At 56.2% G+C, this 22,491-nt stretch overlaps 2 protein-coding genes and 1 long non-coding RNA gene across 7 annotated transcripts in view; 2 read left to right on the top strand and 1 right to left on the bottom strand.

Annotated features, from left to right (window-relative positions):
* The window catches only part of MTMR10 (myotubularin related protein 10), a 34,478-nt gene extending 31,243 nt beyond the window's left edge, over positions 1 to 3,235 (top strand). Inside the window, exon 16 of the mRNA XM_066240222.1 lies at positions 359 to 3,235. Within this exon, the coding sequence (XP_066096319.1) occupies positions 359 to 976 (618 nt within the window). The 3' untranslated portion in view covers positions 977 to 3,235. The remainder of the gene's footprint in view (positions 1 to 358) is intronic.
* On the bottom strand, positions 1,183 to 21,026 carry FAN1 (FANCD2 and FANCI associated nuclease 1). 4 transcript variants are annotated; one of them, XM_066240218.1, is made up of 13 exons: positions 19,541 to 21,025; positions 16,977 to 17,117; positions 14,452 to 14,650; positions 13,779 to 14,012; positions 10,711 to 10,842; positions 9,110 to 9,218; positions 8,682 to 8,801; positions 7,198 to 7,362; positions 6,624 to 6,774; positions 5,953 to 6,056; positions 5,365 to 5,559; positions 4,860 to 4,988; positions 1,183 to 4,212 (listed from the first exon to the last, which is right to left on the bottom strand). In XM_066240218.1, the coding sequence occupies exons 1-13, from the start codon at positions 20,838 to 20,840 to the stop codon at positions 4,075 to 4,077; spliced, it is 3,117 nt and encodes a 1,038-aa protein (XP_066096315.1). In that variant the 5' UTR covers positions 20,841 to 21,025; the 3' UTR covers positions 1,183 to 4,074. The 4 variants fall into 4 exon arrangements, with proteins under 4 accessions (XP_066096315.1, XP_066096317.1, XP_066096318.1 ...); XM_066240219.1 differs by lacking the exon at positions 1,183 to 4,212 and adding an exon at positions 4,222 to 4,674 and having other exon boundaries at positions 19,541 to 21,026; XM_066240220.1 differs by lacking the exon at positions 5,953 to 6,056 and having other exon boundaries at positions 19,541 to 21,026.
* LOC136311068 (uncharacterized) lies at positions 14,827 to 19,534 on the top strand. Of its 2 annotated transcripts, XR_010726678.1 has the most exons (4): positions 14,827 to 15,544; positions 16,226 to 16,427; positions 17,464 to 17,658; positions 18,727 to 19,534. It is a non-coding gene; the product is annotated as an uncharacterized lncRNA (long non-coding RNA). The 2 variants fall into 2 exon arrangements; XR_010726679.1 differs by lacking the exons at positions 17,464 to 17,658; positions 18,727 to 19,534 and adding an exon at positions 16,637 to 16,970.
* Positions 21,027 to 22,491: the final 1,465 nt, after the last annotated feature.

Here is a 22,491-nt window from a genome sequence, read left to right as displayed (position 1 = left end):
TCTGACTTTTCTTCTGGGCGTCTGAGAGTCAGCTGATTGCAGCTCAGCCTGGAGGCTCACTCCTGAAACCTGTCCATCTGCCTGTTCTTTCCAGAGTCAGCCAGGATAGGGTTCTGAGCCAGAAACCTTAGCCATGTGCATGTGAGCACCCCTCCCGCTCGGTGCCGGCTGGTGGGGGCAGGGCAGCGCCAGGCGAAAGGCTGCCCCATGAGGGGCTGGAACGGCGTGGAAGGGAGGAGCAGTGTCCTCTGTCCGGACTCCACCAGTGTCCCGTAGCCCCGCGCTGTTTGCCGGCGCGCCTTTGCTGTCTCTGAGAAGGGAAGCCGCGGACAGTAATGCTCCCCTCTCCCCCGTGCAGAAAAACTACAGCTCCACGCTGAGAGGAATGCCAGCCTCCTTCAAAAACGGACTCATCAGTGACCAAGAGTCCCTCCCGCGGAGAAACTCACTGATACTGGGAGGGAAGGCCGCCCCGGCCCCTGCTCTGTCGGCCCCCACTCTGTTGGCCGAGGGCCAGGATGGAGGGATGGAGACGTTCTTCCGGGAGTGGTTCTCCAAGCCGGCCGACCTGCACGGCGTCCTTCTGCCGCGTCTGTCTGGCGTGCACGTGAAGCTGTGGAAACTGTGCTACCTCCGCTGGGTGCCTGAGGCCCAGATCCACCGCGGGGGCTCCGTTACCGCCTTCCACAAGCTCTCGCTGCTGGCCGACGAGGTGGATGTGCTCAGCAGGACCCTGCGGCAGCGCCGGGCCGGCCCCCTGCAGGCCTGCTACTCGGAGCTGGACCAGAGCAGGATGTACTTCCGGGCCCGCGGCCCCCACGACACCGCTGAGACGCCCGAGTTTCTCTCCTCCTCCTTCCCCTTCTCACCCGTCGGCAACCTGTGCAGACGGAGCATTTCAGGAACGCCGCTGAGCAAGTTTCTGAGTGGGGCCAAGATCTGGCTGTCCACCGAGACACTAGTGAACGAGGACTAGGGCCGTTTCCCACACACCACGAGGGAAGCCAGAAACTTTCCCCTCTGAATTACAGTCGCTAACCTAGGCCTTTGAAGCTCTAGTGATTCTATACAGAAGAGTAACTTGAGATTTGCACTAACGTTGGACATGTCGAGTTGTGTTTCTTTCACTGTTCTTAGGAGACAGACACACGTTTCAGGTTTGGTGTCCTTCCTCTGTCTGTCCTGTTAGGTCAGGCTCAGCGTCCGGTAATCTGTGGGCAGATCAGTCAGATGTGTCTGCGTCCCTGTTTCCTGCCACCTGCCAGTGCTTACCTGACCCCCAGGTGTGCACCCGAGAGAAGCAGGTGTTGGGAAAGTTAAGTTCACGGTTAGCGTATTTTCAGGAAGCGTCGATAACCCACAGGAGGCGTGAGTATGCGTGTGGTTTCTGGTTGCTTTCTCGTCTCTAACTGAACTCACCTGAGGGCTCCGTGTTGGGACACCATAATTTATCCTAGATCCCTCCATCTTCAAATCCTGAGTGTGTTCTTAACGTCTTAGGACTAACTTTAAAATGATATGCACTGTTAACTTTAAAAGCATTTGCTGTAGACACTGTATTTAACTTAGAAGTGCCTTTGATGTTAATATTAAGGTATGAACAATACTGTTGAATATAATTGGTTTTTGAAATTAGGGAGTTAAAATCCCACTGCGTATTAGAAAAGGGCTTTTCACACTGAGTTCATCCCAGGAGCCAGGAGTCTGTCTCCAAGGCCACTGTCATCCCTCAGAAGTCATGGCCGGCCTGTGGTGGTTGGCTGGGGGGGGTGTGCCTGCACAGAGGGGCCCCCCCCCAGAAAGGGGCTCCTCAGTGTTTCCAGTGTGGCCGACTGTTGTTGGCACTTGCCCTGGATAAAACTGATGAGGTCAGGGGCCAGGTCACCCGCACAGAGGTCCCCCCTCGGGCAGCTGTCTTCATGCTTAGGAGTGGAGAACAGGAATAAAAATGTCCTTACAACACTGCCATTTAATAAACAGCAAGAGGGCCCCCTACAACACACACACTTGGTCACAGCACCACGAGGGGACCGAGGAGCAGCAGTGTGTTCAGGTCCGGCTGTCACTTCCTTAAACTGCCACCTATGCTTTAAAAGTCTATAGCAGTGTCCGGCTGTCACTTCCTTAAACTGCCGTCTGTGCTCTCAAAGTCTATAGCAGTGTCTGGCTAACTTGGGTCCTCTTCTAAACAAGTCTTTTAAAAAGTGTTCTACCTTTCCATGCAGTGCATAGCTGTTTCCATTTGAATTATCTGCCTTTTACAAGTTGTTTGATAATGCCTCTGGACTTCAGGGACACACGTTCCTACGTGGTGTCTTAGGAAATTCGTCCTGTGGGGTCAACCCAGCGTTTGTGCCAACGTGCTGCCTAGAAAGCAAAGGCTTTTCTCCAGTTTGCGTGACAGCGTTGTTGCCACCAAACGTTCCACAGTCCTCCCAGGAGACCAGTCCCACCCCTCCAAACACCTCACGACTGTCCTGCCATCGGAAGTGTGCTGAAGGGTTCTCCCTCTTCATGAAGCTGCTTTCTCACCACCACGACTTGTTCTCGGTGTGTTAACATTCGGAGAAGGTTGAGCGGTCTCTAATTTTCTTCCCTTCATACCTTTATTTCGATTCCTTTAGTAAGTTTTTGATTTACAAGCTGAAAAACTAGGTACTATGAATGCTATTTTCAGATAGGAAGTGTGCATATTTTTGTATGATCATCAGAGGTAGTGACGTGATGGTGGTTGTATGATTATTGTGCAACCGCTCGCCGTGCGTAACAGGAAAAACAACTCTCAGCCTTATGTCCCAGCTGCTGCGCGGCTGTCCGGCCCCGCAGGCCGCATGGGGTCACCGTAGCAACAGTACCTGCAGGGGATGTACGCTGTGCCCCACGGCTCAGACTCCAGCATTGACCTTACAGGTGTGTATACAATGTCTTACTGTTACTTTACGATGGAAACCAATTTTAAAACCAAAAATGTCTTAACTTTATTTAAGAAGTATGTTAGCTTGCGCTAACAGTGGGAACTAGTCACATTCACCACACCCCCCTGCGGAGGGAGGCGCCCGCTTGGGCCGTGGTCACCTCTGGTAGCCAAACTTGAACTTGTAGAGAAAACTAAAACCTTTGTGCCTGAAACAGACCCTGGCTCGAGTTCAGGTAGGAGGAGCAGGAGGCGGCTTGTTGTCCAGCAGAGAGGAGTGTGAAGGAAATGCTGACCGTTGAATAAAACTTCCCCAGCTGCCGGTTGTCGTTTTGCTGTGAAGTCACCACAAACACGTCGTGACTCCAGGGGCAAAGCCGTCTCCTTCTGGCTGTCCCTGAGTGTGTGCGGGTGTGGCAGCTGTCTGTGTGCGTGCATGTGTGTGTGCGTGTGTGTGTGTGAGAAACCCACCCAGCGTTCTTGCTACTGAAGTTGAGCAGTGACCACTGACCCTTCCCATACCCCTTCACAACTGGCTGTGGTGAAGGCCGCGGACCACGGCTGAACTTCTCATCCCACCTAATAAATTAAAAAGCTGAGAGCAATGTCTTCCTGATGTCCCAGGTCCCAGAGCTGGTCGGTGGGGACCGGGACCCTGGCCCTGCCTGCTGGGCCCGTCCCTACACCTTCCCTACAGAGAACTGCCCTTGACCTAGTCATCAGGGCTGTTCCCAGAAAGGGCGGGGACAGAGACTGTCCCCTCCTCTCGTGACTGAGGCCTGACCAATGTTATGAGGACTTCAGGAGACTTGGATCTTCCTAAAGAAATCAGAATGTCAACTTCCCAAGCCTTCTCTGGGTCACCCTGAGACGGGAGTATGGAACAGCTGGCCGGGTCGAGCCTCACAGGAAAACGAGTGTTTTCAACAGAGAGGAATGGTGCACACTTCTCCAAACGCTCGGGTCCCCTCCTGAGTCCAATCACATGGATATCTCCCATCACCCGCCATGTGGAACTGGGGCGGGTACCCAGGCCAGCACCAAGACCACTATCCGCTTTCTTTCCGACAACAAAGTGCAAACTAAAGGTGACACCATCACTTGTCTGCTGCCGAGGCCCTCAGGTCCCGTACGGCAAGGCTCCCGCTGGCCCGCGGCGCTCAGCGCAGGCTTGAGCCCTTGGCCCCCGTGGCCGCCACGTTGCAGACCTCCACGTCGGCCCCCAGCCTCTGCAGCTCATCCAGCCAGACCATCTGCTTGTGCGAGAGGCGGTCGTTGGGGCCCTTCACTTCCACCAGCTGGAGGAGCAGAGGCAGAGTCGTCAGTGTCTGACAGAGACAGGACAGCCGCGTACTGAGTGAGCCAGAACAGCTCACGAGCTGTGTACGCGTTAGTCCTGCTGCGTCGCGGCCCGTGTAAAATGTCTGCTCGTAAACGGACACTATGAAGAGGACTAAACACAGGCCGCAGACCGGGATGACCTGTATCTAATGAAGGGTGTGTGTCCACAATTCTTTTTTTTCAATCTCTAAACCTGCAGTGGGCAGCAGCTGGGCCTGCGACACGTGAGGTGCCCACTCGGGGAGCTTTGAAAATAGCTCCCCATCCTGGCCCCTTCACGTGCATGCCTACACAGTGCCTCCCCAAGGGGGCTGCCCCTGGTGACCTGCTTCCAACAGTAGAATACAGCAAAAGTGGTGGACGGTCACTTTCCAGGTCAGGTTAGAGGAGATGGACTTCCACCTCGCTCACGCCGGCTGCTGTTGGGGAGAGATGCCGCTCACAGGCAAGGAATGGGGGACCCCCACCACCCAAGGAGCCCGCGCTCCGTCCAGCAGTGCTAGGGATTCCATCACACACAGCCGAGCATGAAGTGGCCAGGTGTGGCCTTGGGTGAAGGTGCTCATCAGCCTGCACGTGGGACTGTCCCCTGGGGCTCACTGACCTTGCAGCGGTGGTCCTCGGAGCTCCACACCACCAGGTCGGGCAGGCCCCCCCGGCAGTGCCGGTAGTCCACAGCCAGGCGCCGGCACACGCCACTCAGGATAGGGCCCCCCAAACAGGAAACCAGGTCCTGAAGACGATACATGGGTAACCAGCCGCTCCCCAGTAACTGAGGCCCTGAGGTGCCCTAGGGGTTGTTGGACGGGGTAACGGGTTCCAGAGACACCAGCTGTGGTTCTGCTGCTGGAACCACTGGCTGGGACCCCCGCAGCTCTGCTGGGCAGGGGAAGAGGAGCTGTGGGCAAGCACTCGGAGCGTGACAGGGATGACATCGAGGCCACAGGGACAGGGGCAGCGTCTTTGCGGTCGGCCAGGGGAGGAGGCGTGACTGGGGCTCATGTGCCTAACGTGCCCCCACTGGTGACTGGCATCAGAGCTGGGGGGCTGTCATGAACAGGCATGCACACACACACACGTGTACTTGTGTCCTGCATGCAGGCTATCACCTGAGCTTGCTGCAGAGAAGCAAAGCGGTCCCAGCTGACGATGGATGCCGCACGGCCCTCCTGGGCCTGCCAGGTGGCAGCCACCCAGGCCCGCAGGTGCTCGGTGGGGGCCCCGTGGATCTGCTGCAGCCTGGCCTCGATGGTGGGCCTCCTGCTCGCGAAGAAGCCATCCGTGCACAAATCCAGCGGAAGTGCCTGCCAAGAACCGACACATCGGGGATGCTCAGAGCCCAGAGCTGGGGAGTGGCCCTGTCCTCAGGGGATGCGTAACAACCACATAATCCTACTGCAAGAGCAGCGTGTCACGCTGGTGAACTCCAAGTAGACAGACGTGACAAACAGCGCCTGTCACAGCACCTGACACCTGGACCCAGACAGGTGCTCAGGTCAAAGCCGCAGATAACGCTCCTGCTTTGAATGGGAGGGTGAGGTAGGTCAGTGGAACCAGCATGGTGACATAAAGGCCATGAGAGGCAGGTTTTGGGTGGCTGCAGACAGGTGGTCCAGGTGGGCATGACTCACCGATGTGCAGAAGTGTGTGCTCACCTACAGAACACAGGCCTGGGGCCCGGGAACCAGGCTGGTTACCTGGTAGGCGTTTCTGAAGACGTCTGGGACCCCGTCCATGAAGATGACGTCCCACAGGAGGAGGCCGTACAGGGTGGTGAAGGTGGACCCTTCCCCGTGGATCCCTAGGGCCCAGCACACAAGAACGGGCGGTCTCCCTTCTGTGGGAGCACCGTCACCGCGACCCGCCAGTCAGCTCGAAGGAGCCACAGGACTATCCTGGACTCGAACACCATCTGCACGCCATTCCCAGCTCATTTCTAAATACTGTGTGTCCCCCACAGGAGCCTCGCTAACCATGGGAATTAAAACGCTGTGCACCTGCTCTGGGTTCCTGGTCCTTCTGCCTCCTTACAGCCGTGCCCGGCCGCGAAGAGCCCCTCCCATCAGACACAGCCTGGCCCGGGCCCCAAGCCCTGGACTTGAACATTTTGTTTGTGGGCAACATGTCAGCTGCCTCCCTCCCACGTGACACTCAGAATGTGGGAGCAGCCGTGTCCCTGGGTCTGGGCCCCACCACGCACCACTCTGCACGGCTGAACGGAAGACCGTCTTTAACAGCCACGGTGAGTCCGATTCTCTCCCACACCCTCCCGGTCAGCAGTGTCTTCTGCAGGGGACTGGCGGGAGGCTGGCAGCTGACAGGGACCACGGGTGACCGGGTGGCCAGGACAGGACCTGGCGTTGGTTACCTTGGTCGAAGCCGCTGCGTCTGTAGTGGGCCAGTGCCAGCTCCTCCACAGAGCACAGGACTGTGGCGGGGGCGGGGGCCCTCCCGGCCTCCATCACAAACACTGACTTGCTCGTCCCGTGCTGCGGGCACAGCCGGCCTGTGATGGTCACCTGTGACGGCAGCAGGGGGCCGTCCGTGAGCCTCACTGCAGCTGAGGGTTTAGACTGGACTGATGTCCTGAGAACAATGTCCTACGTGCCCCAAACCCGCCCCTTCTCGGCAGCTGGAGGGCGTGGGACCTGCCCGTGGTGCCTGCGAGGATGCGTCCCTAGGAAGCATGAGGACCCCAGAGCGGCTCTCCCGGTGCCCTGACCACAAAGGATAAACGGATCAAGGCTGTTAGCCTCTCACTCGACGCAGGGAAATGCCTGAGCAGACCCACTAGCCAGCCCCGCCCGAGGGGGGGCTGGTGTGAGAACAGAACTGTGGCCGAGCCACTGTCCTACGGGAGCACCGGCGGTCTGCGTTGAACAGGAGGTGACACTGAACATCACTCCCGGGCTGGCTCACTCAGGAACAGGATGCTGACTCACGTGTGTCACGTCCTGCACGGTGACTTCCGGCACCTGACAGAGGAGGTGCCAGTATCTCCGAGCGCTCGGGGACTCTCTCAGGCGCACGGCTCTCTGATAGAGTGACAGGCGATGTCCTGTCCGCACCTGGGGGTCTGCCAGCCCTTCTGCGATGCACTTGGCAGCCTAGCGAAGAACGTGGTCCCACATCAGGCCCCGGAGGGACCCTGTGGCCGCGTCCATCGATTCGTGCGACAGGAAACCCCACCGTTAGTCACAGGTTTTCTGATCAGCAGTGGACAAAGCAGCCATGTGGATGTCCCTCTGGAATCACGGTTCCCAACTAAAAATGTCGGGAGCATCTTGGGCGTGCTCCGGACACAACTTCCTATCAGGTCTCAGCCGCTACACCCTTGGGGAGACCGAGAGCGCCCAGGCAGGGGCCAGAGCCCGTGGGGCCGGCACGGGGAGGGGCAGCAGGGCCGCTCCGGCACGGCCTGGCCTGGCCTGGCGGGAGCACCAGGCGGAAGGCAGGGAGGTGGAGAGCGTAGGAGGATGACGACGTTGTGCACGTGGCCAGAGCTCCCTGGGAAGAGGCTGACGGGAACTGAGGCCTCCCTCGCTCCACAGGCTGTGGGACTCGGCCTCCTCCGGGACACGTGTCAACACTCCTGCTGGAACCCGGGTGAGGGCACAGCGGTCCCCCTCCTCTGAACCTCATGACGTGAGAGACGCAGCCTCCCGGGCGGGCTGCCCCCCCTGCGGATTTTGCTGCGTGACACCACGGGGTAAGGGGCACCCCGCCCTCCTCTGCTCCCCTCAACAGTCCACAGCCCGACACACGTCCACAGCCCGGGTCCGTTTTCCAGCCTGACGTCACCTGGTTCCCTTGCTGAGCTACCTGCCGGGAGAACAAAAGCTCCCAGAGGCACTGCCCCTCCATCCTGGCAAGTGCCAGGCTGCCATGGAGACGGGGACTCAGGCGGCCACACAAAGGGCCACTGTGGTGCCGGCTCAGCTGCCGCTGCCTTCACTGGCCCCGTAACGCTTGGCCACAGGGTGTCCCTAATGGGGCCCCGTGACTCCCCAGACCCCTGTCACGGAGAACAGCAGTGCCCGGAAGACAGTGGCCTGCTCGGGAGCAGTGCACAGCACCCCCAGAGTGCAGCGTCCCCCAGGAAGCACCTGTAACAAGACGCCTTGCAGCAACCTCGCTACCTGGGGGCCCCCTGCACCCATCAACAAAGCCACCATTTCCAAAACCAAAAGCACGGTTCTGGAAAGCGCCTACTGGGGGTGGAGATGCCTCCTGCCCCTGGCCCCTCAGGCCTAGGTGAAGTCCCGCATCCCAGCATAGGTCAGCGGCCAGCCCTGTTCCCAAATCAGTGACCATGGGGCGGAAGCAAGTCTCCCACCCCCATCACCACACTTGTGTTAGTGACCTTGTTAAAAATGTCCTTATTACAGCCCGACGTTTAAGGTGTCCACAGCTACCGAGTACCAACCGGTTCGAGACGTTTCAGGTGCTGGTGGAGGTTGAGTGCCAGCCGGTCCCACCAGCGGCCCCTGCGGTCAGGACAGTAGACTGTCTGGGACAAGAGCTCCTCCAGTTCCTGGACCGCCTCCTGTTGCAACAGTGGAAGGAGCTCGTTAGTCACACACCCAAGGAAACACCAGACTGGCAACATGTATTCAGAGCGGAGCTTCCTGTCCCCAGGAAGGCGAGGACGACCCCTAGAGTGGGCCGAAACACACCGGGCATCCTCGTCAGCTCACAGGTCAGCTGTCCGCCTGCAGCCATGTCCCACTCCCCCGGGAGGCAGCTGGGGCCCATGGGAAGTGTCCGTGGAAATGTCAAGAGCTTGCTGGACCCCCCTGCGCAGCTTGCCATGGACACATCCCCGGAAAGCCAGGTGGATGTCTGTGTCCTCACCCCGTACATGTGGAGTCTCTGCAGGACTTCAACGGCCCGGGACCGAATCCTCGTGTACATCCACCCCACGGTGAAACGCCGCAGGAAGAGCGGCAGAGTCTCGTGGTACCTGAAACGGGGGTTTGGTGTGCGCACCGTGAGACGTCCTCAGCAGTGAGGGGAGGACCGGACGCCTGTCTTCTCAACAGGTGTGTCCTCCACACCATCGCCGCGTGCTCCCAGGCGGCACCAGCTCCCGGACCACGGAGGCAGCGGGACGGGAACACGGGAACAGACGGTCGGATTCTGAGGCACGGCAGCAGACCACGGCCCTCAGACCGAACCTGGGTCCGGCCACTGGACCTTTTGCATTGTGCACACTAATCGCGGTTTCCCCGTCTTTCAATGGTCGAAATAAGCCAAAAGGAGAATGAGTCCATCCCAGAAGAGAGGCCTCCCCACCTGTTACGCAGCAAGCTACCGTGTCTCCCCACGTATCAGACGCACACTTTTCTGAAAAATTTGGGGTCTAAAAACTAGGTGCATCTTATACAGTGGTTGTAGATTTATTTTTTTTACTTGCATTTCCCACTTTTTTGTGTGGATGAGGAGTTGTATGAATTTCCTGATGAATAAAACTTAAGTTCTATAACTTTGTGTAATACATTTTTTTTTTCAAATTTTGGGCCCCAAAATAAAAGTGCGTCTTATACACGGGAGCATCTTATACGTGGGGAAATGCAGTAACTTCCTGGCTATGACATCTTGTCTTTTTTAAAAGGAAGAAAGTCACCTACTAACTCCTCTGGCCTGAGAAATGTGAACACGTTTACTGAAATCATCTGAAGCAGACCCTCCAACACATATGCATGTCACAGTGTACACCAGGGCGACATTGGTCACCTTGTTTCTAGAGGGCCTCTAAGGAAACGGTTCCTTCTTCTGTCTGAATTACAGGATACTCCCAAACAAAATACAGACAAAACATTCAGTCCAAACAGTCAACGCCATTTCCTGGCGATGGCTCTTAAGTCAATATTATTTTCATAAACATTTCCGAAACATTCCTTTTGGAAGATGTATTTAATAACACTAATTTTCTCACCACCATGTAACAATAAAGGGAAAATTTCTTATATGTGGGGTATGTTTATTTATCCCACAAATAAAAGAAAATGAAAGATCGTGTGCTGTGTCCTTGAAATTTGGCAGATGTTCAATTCAGTTTTCTTTCTCAGAACACCTATACTTGAATTTCTACTGAGAGACCGCATCTGCTATGCTTCCCACAATGCCCGTCTGCTCCTGGGTCCCCCCCGCCATGTTCAATTCAGCTGGCCGGTCAGGGCAGCCAGCACACCCACAGGTGGCCAGCGGACAGCCCCCCTGTATGCCCACTTTTCCCTGAACTCTATGAAATCCCCTCAGGCTCACAGACATTTCCTCCTGTCTCTACACAGCCCTCTAACTCTGTGCAAAACATCCAGGACGGTCACCTCCCCAGCAGTTTTGGCCACAGAGCAAAAAGAGAAAGTTCTTCATGAAGAAAATCACCTGGAGTGGCTGGAACAACTTCGTCAGTATGTCAGTTTTTACAGGCACCTAAAAACACAGCACCTCACCTCAGGGAAGGGTGGTTTCTCAGGGCGTCCCAGTCTCTCTTGGCACCCTGAGCCAGGGCGTGGGCTTCCTCCCAGCGGCCGTTGGCCATGGCGGCAGAAATGCTGCTCAGCGTGTGGGCGGCAGCTGCGTATCTGGAGAAAGAGCCCACGCCATCCGAGTTGCAGACCAGAAGGAGCCCTTACATAAAACATTTCCACATCCCACTAGTTCTAATGCAGAAGGGCAGAAAGCATGCCTTTGAAAAAAATTAGAATAAAATTACCTAAATTGTATTCTACTAACAACTGAACCCGTAGCTTCATGGGAGCAGGCAATCACTAACACGGGAGGATGAAAGCATCACACCGTGTTAGGACATGATGTGTCCCGTCACATACGTGGAACCAGCGTCAGCTTCCCAGGGACTCTGAGGCCGAGCGCCCTGGCCCTGTGGGACCCCGCCCACTACGGCCCTCGGGGCTCTGGCCACAGAGATCGGACTTTCTCCAGCCCAGCAAGCTGTCCCCTTCCTCAGGGCCGTGTGCACGCTCCCGTGTCGCCTGGACATGGCCACCCAGACCTTTGCCCAACTGACTGCTTATTCTCCTGTCTCAACCCGTGTCCTCTCTCCAGGGACAGGCTGTCTGCCTGACTCTGCTACAAAGTGCGCCGTCTCCTGCCAGCCCATCTCCCATCTGCCCCGGGGGAGAGGCAGCCCCACCACGGTGAGATCCCATCCTGTCTGTGTGACAGCCCCCCCACCGTGACACCCAACAGGTGCTCAACACGCACCTCACGGATACTGTTGAGTCAAGAAGAGAACGAGCAGTTATTTCAAGTAGAGAGAAGGGCAGAACATGCCCTTGGGCCTGGGACCATGTTACCAGGTGTTAGCAACTGCCCTTCCTCAAGTGTGCCAAGTCCAAACCCACTGACATATTAAGACCCTTTGAGTTTTAATTATTCTTATTACCTTCAGCATACCTTTCTAAAAAAAAAGGGTATGGTTTATTTATTTATTGTTTTTGTATTTTCCTGAAGTGAGAAGCAGGGAGGCAGTCAGACAGACTCCCGCATGCGCCTGACCAGGATCCACCCGGTATGCCCACCAGGGAGCGATGCTCTGCCCATCTGGGGTGTTGCTCTTGCAACTAGAGCCATTCTAGCGCCTGAGGCGGAGGCCATGGAGCCATCCTCAGCGCCCGGGCAAACTTTGCTCCAATGGAGCCCTGGCTGTGGGAGGGGAAGAGAGAGATAGAGAGAAAGGAGAGGGGAAGGGTAGAGAAGCAGATGGGCGCTTCTCCTGTGTGCCCTGGCCAGGAATCGAACCTGGGTCTTCCACACGCCAGGCCGACGCTCTACCACTGAGCCAACCAGCCAGGGCTAAGAGTGTGCTTTATTTTTTCCTTCCTATCTCTACACTCAACTTTTGAACTTGTCAGCCACAGTTCTGTCAATCATAGAATTAAAAGGTAATCTTCAGCTGTAATGGTAATTGCCACACTAAGAAATATGAAACCCCCACAGTTGAGGCTCTCAGCTCTTCGGGGGCAGCCACGTGTGTGTGTAGGAATACCTGTGACCACCCCCCTTCTACAGGGGAGGAAGCAGGCAGAGTGGCATCACGGCTCGTTGGTCTAGACTAGAGACTGGAACTTGGCTGCCAAGTTCAGGCTCACAAAGAGCAAAGTAGAGTCACTAAAAGTGAAGAGACAACTAAAATCAGGGTGAGAGGAAATATCCATCCTAGAAAATTCAACAAAAAAAGATTATTCCAGGTGAACACAAACAAGAGATTGAGCTTCCTGCCGCCTCATGCAAAATGGGCTAAAACCAGTTTGTACCGACACTGCTTTGAAGCACTCATTTCAACAGCACTGGAGACCAGACAACAAACGACTTTCCTGCAATCAGACACCAGACTCGAGCTCAGCTCATCTGAGTCATAAACCTCAAATGAAGGATCAGAGGTAACATTTTAGGAAATTCAAATTTATTTTTCTTTTTTATTTTATAGGAAATGCAAGTTGGGTTTTTTTTCTGATTTTTATTTATTGATTTTAGAGAGACAAGAACATTGACCTGTTCCTGCATGTGTCCCAATCGCCACGCGAACCAGCAACTTCTGCCTAGCAGGATGACACTAACCAACCAAGCTATCCGGCCAGAGCAAGTATTTTTGTACTGTAATACCTATACCATTTGTTATTGAAACCTGCATTTGCTACTCAAACCAAATGTCCACTGAGTCTATGTACAGATGGGTGAAAATTTCTAACCTGTCAGATATATGAGTCAGGTACAGGTACTGAGGTTGGCATTGGCTTTATCTGAAGCGTTATTGTGAGAACGTTCATCTTCATTCAAACTCGTTCATGCCGAGGGCGTACTCACGAGGCAGGTGTGTTCAGGTGCCTACATTTTTTTTTTTTTTTGTATTTTTCTGAAGTGAGAAGCAGGGAGGCAGAGAGACAGACTCCCACATGCGCCCGACCGGGATCCACCCAGCATACCCACCAGGGGGTGATGCTCTGCTCATCTGGGGTGTTGCTCCGTTGCAACGGGAGCCATTCTAGCGCCTGAGGCAGAGGCCATGGAGCCATCCTCAGCACCCGGGCCAACTTTGCTCCAATGGAGCCTTGGCTGCGGGAGGGGAAGAGAGAGAGAGAGAGGAAGGAGAGGGGGAGGGGTGGAGAAGCAGATGGGTGCTTCTCCTGTGTGCTTTAGATGGGAATTGAACCTGAAACCCTCACACGCCGGGCCAACGCTCTACTGCTGAACCAACCAGCCAGGGCCAGATGCCTACATTTTTAAAAGCGCTCCCTGCCGGAGTTCTCTGGGAACATATGCCAGGGGAAATGTTTGCAGCTCTGACCCAAAACTCACTGGTATTGGCCACTGTCATTGAAGCACGTTTCTGCATTCTCTTTATAGTCTCAGACATGTATCCACATCAGGCAGAAAGATAACAAAATAACTGTTCTATGAATTTACGTTTCTATTGTGTTTGGAAAGAAAACCATGAAATACTATAGTTCTCGCGAGTTTACAGACATGTAGCTGTGACAGCAAGCTATTGTGCCCTGACCTGATGAGGTCGTCCCTGTCCTGGAAGACACGGGTGCTCCGGTTGACAGTGTACTGAGGAAACGCCACTCGGCCAAGCCTGACCAGCAGCACAGTGGACAGCTGCCCCTGCCCGCCACAGGCAGCCTCCTCCTCCTCCAGGTCGTCCGTCAGGGAGAAGAGCAGCAGAGCGCGGGAGAACACAGCCCGCGGGCCCGCACACAGCCGCAGCGAGCCGCCTGCCAGGTCCTTGGCCCTGAGGAGTAGACGCCAGACGAGAGAAGTCACTTCCTGTTTTTAAGCTACTAGGTGTCAGATTTTACAAATGACTTCCAGAGAGAATAAAGATGAGGGGACGTTCATTATTCTAAGCCGCAAGGAACTCAACCCCTTATGTCCTGCAAGAGCGGTAGCTGAGCCCACGTTTTTCTCGAGTAACAAGACTGGAATGTACAGAAGGCCCAGCACCCGCACCCCCGTGCCTCCCGGTCTCCCTGGGTCTAGACAAGCGCGCGGTGTCACAGGGCTGTGACGCCAGAGCCAGGAAGGCACGGGCTGTCGGCGGGAAGACGCTGCCGCCCACGCAGGCTAATCGCAAAGGGACCCATGGGGACAGCTCCGAAGCACGCACGCCGACCACGCGTCACAGGCGCCCCGAGAGTCTGCGCGTCTTTACACAACAAGAGCCAGCACACCTTTGCAACATCACTGCCCCGACGCCAGGTGGGCCCCTGCCCCACATGCAGACCGAGGGCTGGCGGGCCAGGCTGAGCAAGGCCTCCACCAGCTGCTGTTTCTGCCGGTGGCTCGCCACGCGGAAGGTCTTCGCCAGGGCCCTCAGTTCAGGGACAGAGAGGAGCTCAAGCACGTCAGGGAGGTCTTGCAACTCTGATTCTGAAAAAAAAATTTTTTTAATAGTTTTAAAGAACTTTAGCCTTTTCCTAGTTTTATTTATTTGCTTTAAGGAACTGCAGGTGAAATGCAGTTCTACTGTGGAAATATCAACCAGTTTGCCAAAGCAGTTACTAAAGGGTACAAAAGAGAGGTAACTCGGAAAGCGGTAACAGAACTCCTCGCGAAGGAGGAAAGGAAAACCTGCATAAAACAAAGAGGTGTGGGAGGCACGCGATGGAGTGGGCGCCCGTCTTAAAAGCTCACTGGTGCCGTTGCTGTCTTTCGAATTACAGACCCTCCCACTGGACCGCGGGGAGCACGTCCGAGCCAGCCACCACCGCCGTCCCCTGCCCGGGCCCTCCCTCCGCGGGCTCTCTCACTCTCCATCCACGTCCGTGTCATGGCTGTGGACACAGACGCGTTCCTGACCCCCAGCTGGGCCGCAGCAGACCTTCCGGCCCCACTGGAGGCCCCGGCAGCTTCAGGCAGTGCCCCTCAGGAGGTGCCTCTGGGCACACCTTGCGTGCCAGGAGCGTTCTGCAGCCCTGGAGCCCTGCAGTGAACCACCAAGTCCTGCCCACAGCACCTCACCTCCCAGCGTGACAAACAAGCAGATACGTCAACGTCAAGTGGTGGCAACGGCCACCAAGCAAAACAGACCCGGGAGAGGCCAGGTGACCTTAAACAGCGTGCTCATGTGGTCAGAAGGGCAGAGCTGGATGAAGTGAGGGTGACCCCTATGGCAGCAAGTACCAGGCTGTGACAGGCATGCACTGGGCATGTGGAAGAACAGGGACAGCAGAGTGGCCGCAGCAGTGAGCTGAGGGACACCAGCGCCAGACGCACAGGGCCGTGTGGATCAGAGGCCGGATGTGGACTTGACCCCGTGTGACCGTGAGCCACGGGGGTTTCAGTTTGCTGCTTCTAGGTTACTGAGAGGCAAGTCAGGGCTCACCTGACAGTCACCGGGCATGCCTGTGAAGGGTGAGGTGGAGATCTCTGGAACCTGCACCAGATCTTGTGGTCACGTGGGGCCCGAGCTCCCAGGAGACCCCGAGGGCACTGCCATGCGGGCAGCCCCGGCCCTCCCAGGGGACCCCGAGGGCACTGCCATGCGGGCAGCCCCGGCCCCCCCAGGGGACCCCGATGGCACTGCCATGCGGGCAGCCCCGGCCCTCCCAGGAGACCCCGACGGCCCTGCCATGCGGGCAGCCCCGGCCCTCCCAGGGGACCCCGACGGCACTGCCATGCGGGCAGCCCCGGCCCCCCCAGGGGACCCCGACGGCACTGCCATGCGGGCAGCCCCGGCCCTCCCAGGAGACCCCGACGGCACTGCCATGCGGGCAGCCTCGGCCCTCCCAGGGGACCCCGATGGCACTGCCATGCGGGCAGCCCTGCCCCTCCCAGGGGACCCCGATGGCACTGCCATGCGGGCAGCCCCGGCCCTCCCAGGAGACCCCGACGGCACTGCCATGCGGGCAGCCTCGGCCCGTGCAGGGTGCTGGGTCCCACCGCCTGGCCCGGCCCCGCATTGAGCGCTTACACGCCTCTCCGTCTGTCTCCCTGTCCCCACAGCCTCTGCCCACCAGCCGTCAGCCCTCTGCACTGGCTGTGTCCACGTCAGACTCTGCCTCAGGGAAACCTGCTCTCCCTCGATTGGCCTATTTCCCCTAAACCACCAGCACCTCGAACCCAAGACTGACATGTGTCCTCTGCTCATACCTAAGTGCCCCACACACATGTGCTCAGTCAGGGGGCACTGGGTGGCGCTGGGAAGGTAAGCAAGGTGACCTGCCGCTCACAGGGGCTTCCATCAACTAAACAACCCCTGAGGCAATCATCTGCAAACTGAGGTGTGCATGTGTGTGATGCATGTGTGTGTGTGCATGCATGCGTGTGTGTGCATGCGTGGGCTTGTGAGGGGGTTAAGGTTTCTATAGACAACATTAGCATCAAACAAACTGCTTTATTCCATTGTAACCTGAGGAATCTGCGTGAGATGAGGACATTCTTGCTGGAAGGAGACTGCTGAGGAACCGGAGTGGCCCGTCCCCACCCCTGTCCCTAAGAGGCTGCGGGTCCTAAACCTGTGACAGTCAAGGAAATGAGAGCAGATGCCCTTTCGCTGTCCTGGCCGCCTTCCCCCGGAGGTGAAGAGCAGCGTCCTGTCACAGGGAGAGTTTTTGTCCTGAGATTAAACACTCAGCGTAGGAAACGCACACAGTTGCTCTTGATGGAGCACGCACCAGGACATGGCACCAGGTCCTGCAGAAACATGATCCTCCACATACCATTCTCACCTTCTGCTGCCTTCAGCACAGCCTACCTGTCTGCAGAAAGCGGGCTTGCCGCAGTTCTCCGACCACAGGCGCTAGGTCTGGGGCGATCTCTTCATATTCCAGTTTATTCACCTTAATCCAGCTGAATTTACGTTGGAAAAGCCTTACATAGAGCTTCTGACCACTATCTGGAATCAGAAAAATGGGGGGGGGGGATTATCATCTTCCTTCTCCAAAACAACATGCAGTACAGACACCATTTACTTTCTAAAACCGTGGAAAAGTACGCTCTCATCAGAAATACATATAGGTATCCTCAAATGATCTTCCAAGAAAACCTTTTCTTCCCCCATGGGAGCTGTAACTTATTTCAGATGGAAAGTCCCTGTGGAGACTGTCTCCCTGCTGTGTGTGCCTGTCACCGAGGACAGCAAGCACACCCAGGACGCAGAGCCCAGGGCCAGTTCGGCCGCTTGGGAGTTGTGTGAAAGTCACCGCACCTTACTGAGACTCCATCTTCTCTTCTATGAAAAGGACGGGGTGGCAGATGACACTGACACCATCTCCCCAAGGCTGGTGGAGAGCTTAAAGGTGAGACCTTCAACGACTGGCCTGTAAGCCATTAAAGAAGTCCCAGCGTCGACCCCTGCACAAGTTCTGAGCACCAAGTTCATGACTGTCTTGCCACCATTCTCCACCCACGCAGAGAAGCCGGACCTAGATTCCCAGGTACTTTGTTCTCTGCTTTCCACTTAATATGCATCCCTCCATTTCTGATTGAAAATAATTTCAACCAAAACAATTTTCAAAACATGTCCGGCTCTGGGAAGGCAGCCTTCTCTGTGGTCGCAGCCAAGCTGTTCAACCTTTTGGGCCTCTGTTGCCCTGTGCCTGGAATATCACAAAATTTCTGTCAACTCTAGCAGGGTAGAATTATATTTTTTAAATGTCCAACATTTTTTTTAAGAGGCTAGAGACTAAATGAAGCATTGGGCAGCACCTACGATCACACACACAGACACACACACACAGACACACACACACAGACACACACTGTAAAGGCATCTCCGTGCAGAACGCATTCTGGGAAAACGGTCCTACTTCCCAATGAGACGGACACCCAGAGCCACCAGCTGCTCAAACGCGTGCCTGCACCAAGACAACCAACACCCAACCAGAGACGCAGGGCCACTCTGGACAGAAGAGCCCGTGGGTGGCGTCCTGTCCACGGCCCCGGCGAGAACGCACAGGCAGAGATGGAGGCCGCGTGGACACGAATGCGGCTGACTGGGCCCAGGGCTGCTCACACGCAAAAAACACGAGGAACTCCATAGTAACTCCATCGCATCAACTTAAAACAAAGACCTTTCCCTTACATGTTGATAGTACTGTTAGGATTTTAAAAAACGGACTGAGGAGTAAGACCCAGCGCCGTCTCACCTGAGGCCAGTGTGACCCCCGAGCAAGCTTTTCCTGCCTCGGGAGGGATATGGTCCCATCGAGCCATTCAGACAGGCAGGGCCGCTGTCACAAAGGTGGCTTTTGTTCCAAACCTGCGCCTCTGGCTGACAGCCATCCCCGGCTGCCACGGAGCTGAGGCACGGGCTCATATTTTTAAATGGACCAATTTAGCCTGAGTTTCCATTTCCTCCACACCCAGACTTTAAGAGGCAGAGTCCGGGAACCTAAAATATTGTTGGGGTGGGGTGGGGGTGGTTAGACTATGTCTCAATAAACCTTCGTTTGTTTTTTCCTGTTACTTCCTTTTGCTTTCATTTTTTTTTTTTTTGAGGGAAGGTTGAGCAGAAACAAGACGACCTACCTGTGACCCAAATGACGCACTCAAAATGCAGAGCACGCTTTTCTAAGTTGGACTGCATTTTTTTTAACTTAGAGGAAGTTGTTTTACAGTGATCAATAATGTCAACAGGCTCTGTGACTTTATATTGAAACCAATCTCACCATGGACTCATAGATGGAAACAAGAGTTAAGTTCCAACCAATGTTAGAACAGAAAGATGTTGAATGAACGTCCTTCAAGGACCCGCTCTGCACAGAGAAAGGCACGGGACAGCAAGAGCAGACACCGCAGAGCACACAACCCTGTGTCCGTGCCACATGCACATCATTCCCTAAAGCTGGGGTCCCCAAACTACGGCCCGCGGGCCACATGCGGCCCCCTGAGGCCATTTATCCGGCCCCACCGCACTTCTGGAAGGATACCTCTTTCATTGGTGGTCAGTGAGAGGAGCATAGTTCCATTGAAATACTGGTCAGTTTGTTGATTTAAATTTACTTGTTCTTTATTTTAAATATTGTATTTGTTCCCATTTTGTTTTTTTACTTTAAAATAAGATATGTGCAGTGTGCATAGGGATTTGTTCATAGCTTTTTTTATAGTCCGGCCCTCCAACAGCCTGAGAGACAGTGAACTGGCCCCCTGTGTAAAAAGTTTGGGGACCCCTGCCCTAAAGGAACCCTGTAGAAGGCCGCTTGCCACCAGAGGCCCAGATGATTCTCAGGACCACACTGACTCCTTGTGGTCAGGAGATGACAGCCCACCCCACCGTGGCCCCGAATCAGGACCAGCACCAAACCGGGCGTGAGATACCTGACAACTGACGGAACCTAGTCACAACCCCCTTCTCCTGCTCGTTGAAGAGCGCCCCGTCCTCTTCGTTCTCAAACACGGCTCCCAGCACCACCAGGAAGCTCCAGAGGTAGTACGGGTGGCCAGGCGAGGCGGGGAGCAGCTCACCCGGGGCACCCAGGCGTGACCCCGGCTCCGGAGGAACCCCGCAAGTGGTTTCATTCTTTGAGCCTCTGTCCCCTCCCAGAGGCCGTTTCTGGGTGTCACTGCGTTTAGAAGCGTCAGGGGCTGGGCTGTGGGGCTGTGCCTCCTGGCTGGAGAACGGTGTTTCAGCGTCCGAAGCTGCGGTCACCTGTACTTCTTCACCAACACCTGCCTCACGGTTTTCGGGCCCTTCCCCAGCTACCTGTTGGCTATGCTCGTGCTCTGCAAGACTGTCCCCTGAAGCGGACTGTACTCTGTCCCCAGGAGGCGATTCTGGGGGTGGCACAGGAGCATCCCCGGGGAAGGCAGCGGGGTAGGTGGCTCGCCCAGAGTCCTCGGCAGGCTCTTGGTTTCCGGCTTCCCTTACTTTAGCGCCTTCTGCGGCCGTCTCCGTATTTTGTTCCCGAAGAGAATCATAGGCAAACAGGTTTTCCTTCTGAGAACTGTTCTCCAAACTCTGGTCGTGGTCCTCCACCTCCGAGCAGCTCTCCGTCCTGCACACCACGGCGGCAGCCGAGGGGCGCGGAGGGGGACGAGGGGCCGATTCCTCCTTCCTCCCGACCGCTCTCTGGGCCTCCAGGAGCCTTCGGAACTTGGACGACGGGCTCCCCAAGGGCACGACCGTAACGTCAGCCCGGGTCCGCTCGCCCCGCTGTCCGCAGGCCGCGCCGCCGTCCCCGGAGAAGTAGGGGCTGGTCTGCTTCTTGGAGCCCGTCTTTGCCGGGTCGCCCGGGTCGGGAGTGACGTGCGTCTTGGACGGTGGCGGCTTCTCTGGAGTGGCAGGGCCGGCGGCAGCACCGGCCAGCGCCGCGGGGGACGCAGCGGGACCGGTGGGGGCGCTGCCGCCGGCGCACCTGTCGTCCAGGTGCCGGTTGAGGTCGTACCTGGCTACCAGGGCCCTGCACACGGGGCAGGCGAGCCGGGCCGGCGGCGCGTTCTGAAACAGCAGCACGATGGACCGGGACTTGTCCTTCTCGGTCCGGCGGCTCGATAAACTCCTCCGGGGCCTTTTCGCCGCGGACGGTCCCGCTCCCGGCATCGTGGTGTCGGAAACGCGAGGCTCACGCGGCGGGACGGCGGGCGGCGCCCGGGGCCGGGGGCCTCGGCCTGCTGTCATCCCCCCGCTCGCCGCGGGTCCGCATGGTCCCCGCAAGGCGGGCGCGTGCGGCCCGGACGGTCCGCGGGTCGGACCTGCTTTAGGACCCAGGGCAACCCGTCTGCATGCCGGGGCTCGGGCGCCCCAGGGCACGCTGTCCGGCCGCCGCACAGCGCCCGTTCCGGGGGCGGGGTCCCGTCCCGCTGGCCCGCCCCGCGCACGTGCGCAGCGGGGCGCACGCATGGCCCCGCCGCGCCTCCCGGCCGCCGCGCCTCCCAGCGGCCTCCGCGCGCTCAGGCATGCGCAGCCGATCCCCGCGCCCGCTCGCCGGGCTCGGCCAGTGGTGGCCCGAGCGATCGATCGATTCCCTCACCACGGGGAGGGCTCAGTACAGTCGGGATGGCGGGGTGAGCAGTCAGGGTGCAGGGGAGGCTGCCCTGGGGACTGGGCCCTGCGGTGCGCGCAGCGCTCCCTATTCCGGGGCTCGGCCTCGAAGCCACGGGTGGCACCGAACCCAGAGACCACATTTTCCCTGTACAGACGTCCCGGTGATTGCGTTTAACTTCAACGTTACAGGTGCACGATAACTAAGTATAAAATATACTGCTCACAAAAATTAGAGGATATTTCAAAATGAATATGAAGCGATAAAGCAGCATTTGATTTTTTTAAATTAAACATGAGAAAAGCAAACAAGTCAAAGTTTGATTATGCAAATGAGATGCAAAACCAACTTTTATTTCATGGGTGAAAATGCACTGGACAAAAGGCTGAAAGTACTGGGGTGTCTGCACGTTCCCTGATCCCCTAATTTTTGTGAGCACTGTATAGCGATCATAAGAACACACTTCGACAAGTCATGTGACTGACCTTGAATCTGGTGATAACCATGTGACATTTCTGGAAGGCAGGTACCCGAAATAGCAGATGTTGAGACCGCAGATAAGGGTGGATCACTTGTAACAAGGCAGCGGTCACTTTGGGGTGTGTATCACTTTTGCTTTTAATATAGCTTAATTGTGAGGTTATGTAATTTATAACAATGGCTGTTTAACTGAAAAGTTATTTCAAGTGCGTCAGTCAGCGCTCAAGCCCTGAGACCGCTGCCTCCAGCGTCCCCAACAATGACCAATACCAACTTTCTGAACCGAGTCCCCGATCCTTTGTCGCTGCAGACACGAGCCCGTGAACAAACCCAAGAGCAAAGGAGCACGCAGAGGGAACTCGTTAGCCAACACTTACTGCGTGCTCCTCGCCTTATGGACTGTCCTCGACGCTGAGGGGCAGTGAACAGAGGAATGGGGGTAGGAGATTCCCTCCGCCTTTGCAGAGAATATATTCTAGTGGAGGAAGAGAAATAAAGTAAATTAGGTGGTGAATTAAAAAATGAGCACCTGGAAGAGAAATACAGCCAGGAGCCTCATGGTGAGGGTGGGAAGGAAAGACCTCCCTGTGAAGGTAGCATCTGAGCAGACTTGGAGGTCAAACAGTGGCTGAGAGGAAGAAAGAGCAGCAGGGAGCTTACCAGGAGTGGACCTGAGGCACAAGGTTGCCCAGCAACCCTGACACCACCAGGAAAGTTCTCTACCCCTGTAAGGTTTAAGTCTTTCCTCCACAGCGTACTATTAGGTTCTGAGAAAAAAAGGGTTTTCCCTGGATTGGGGAGGTTGAA

This window comes from Saccopteryx bilineata, chromosome 7 (assembly GCF_036850765.1).
Source record: "Saccopteryx bilineata isolate mSacBil1 chromosome 7, mSacBil1_pri_phased_curated, whole genome shotgun sequence".
Taxonomy (NCBI): Eukaryota; Metazoa; Chordata; class Mammalia; order Chiroptera; family Emballonuridae; genus Saccopteryx; species Saccopteryx bilineata.
The sequence above is the reverse complement of the archived record's forward strand: the minus strand, read 5'-3'. Positions and strand labels throughout refer to the sequence as shown.

Coding starts and splice junctions, on each gene's coding strand:
- FAN1 (XM_066240218.1), bottom strand. CDS start 20,840: ATGACAGCAGGCCGAGGCCCCCGGCCCCGGGCGCCGCCCGCCGTCCCG. Junction 6,775..7,197: donor CCGTGCAGGACGTGACACAC/GTGAGTCAGCAT, acceptor CTGCCGTCACAG/GTGACCATCACAGGCCGGCT. Junction 4,989..5,364: donor CTTCTCTGCAGCAAGCTCAG/GTGATAGCCTGC, acceptor TATCGTCTTCAG/GACCTGGTTTCCTGTTTGGG.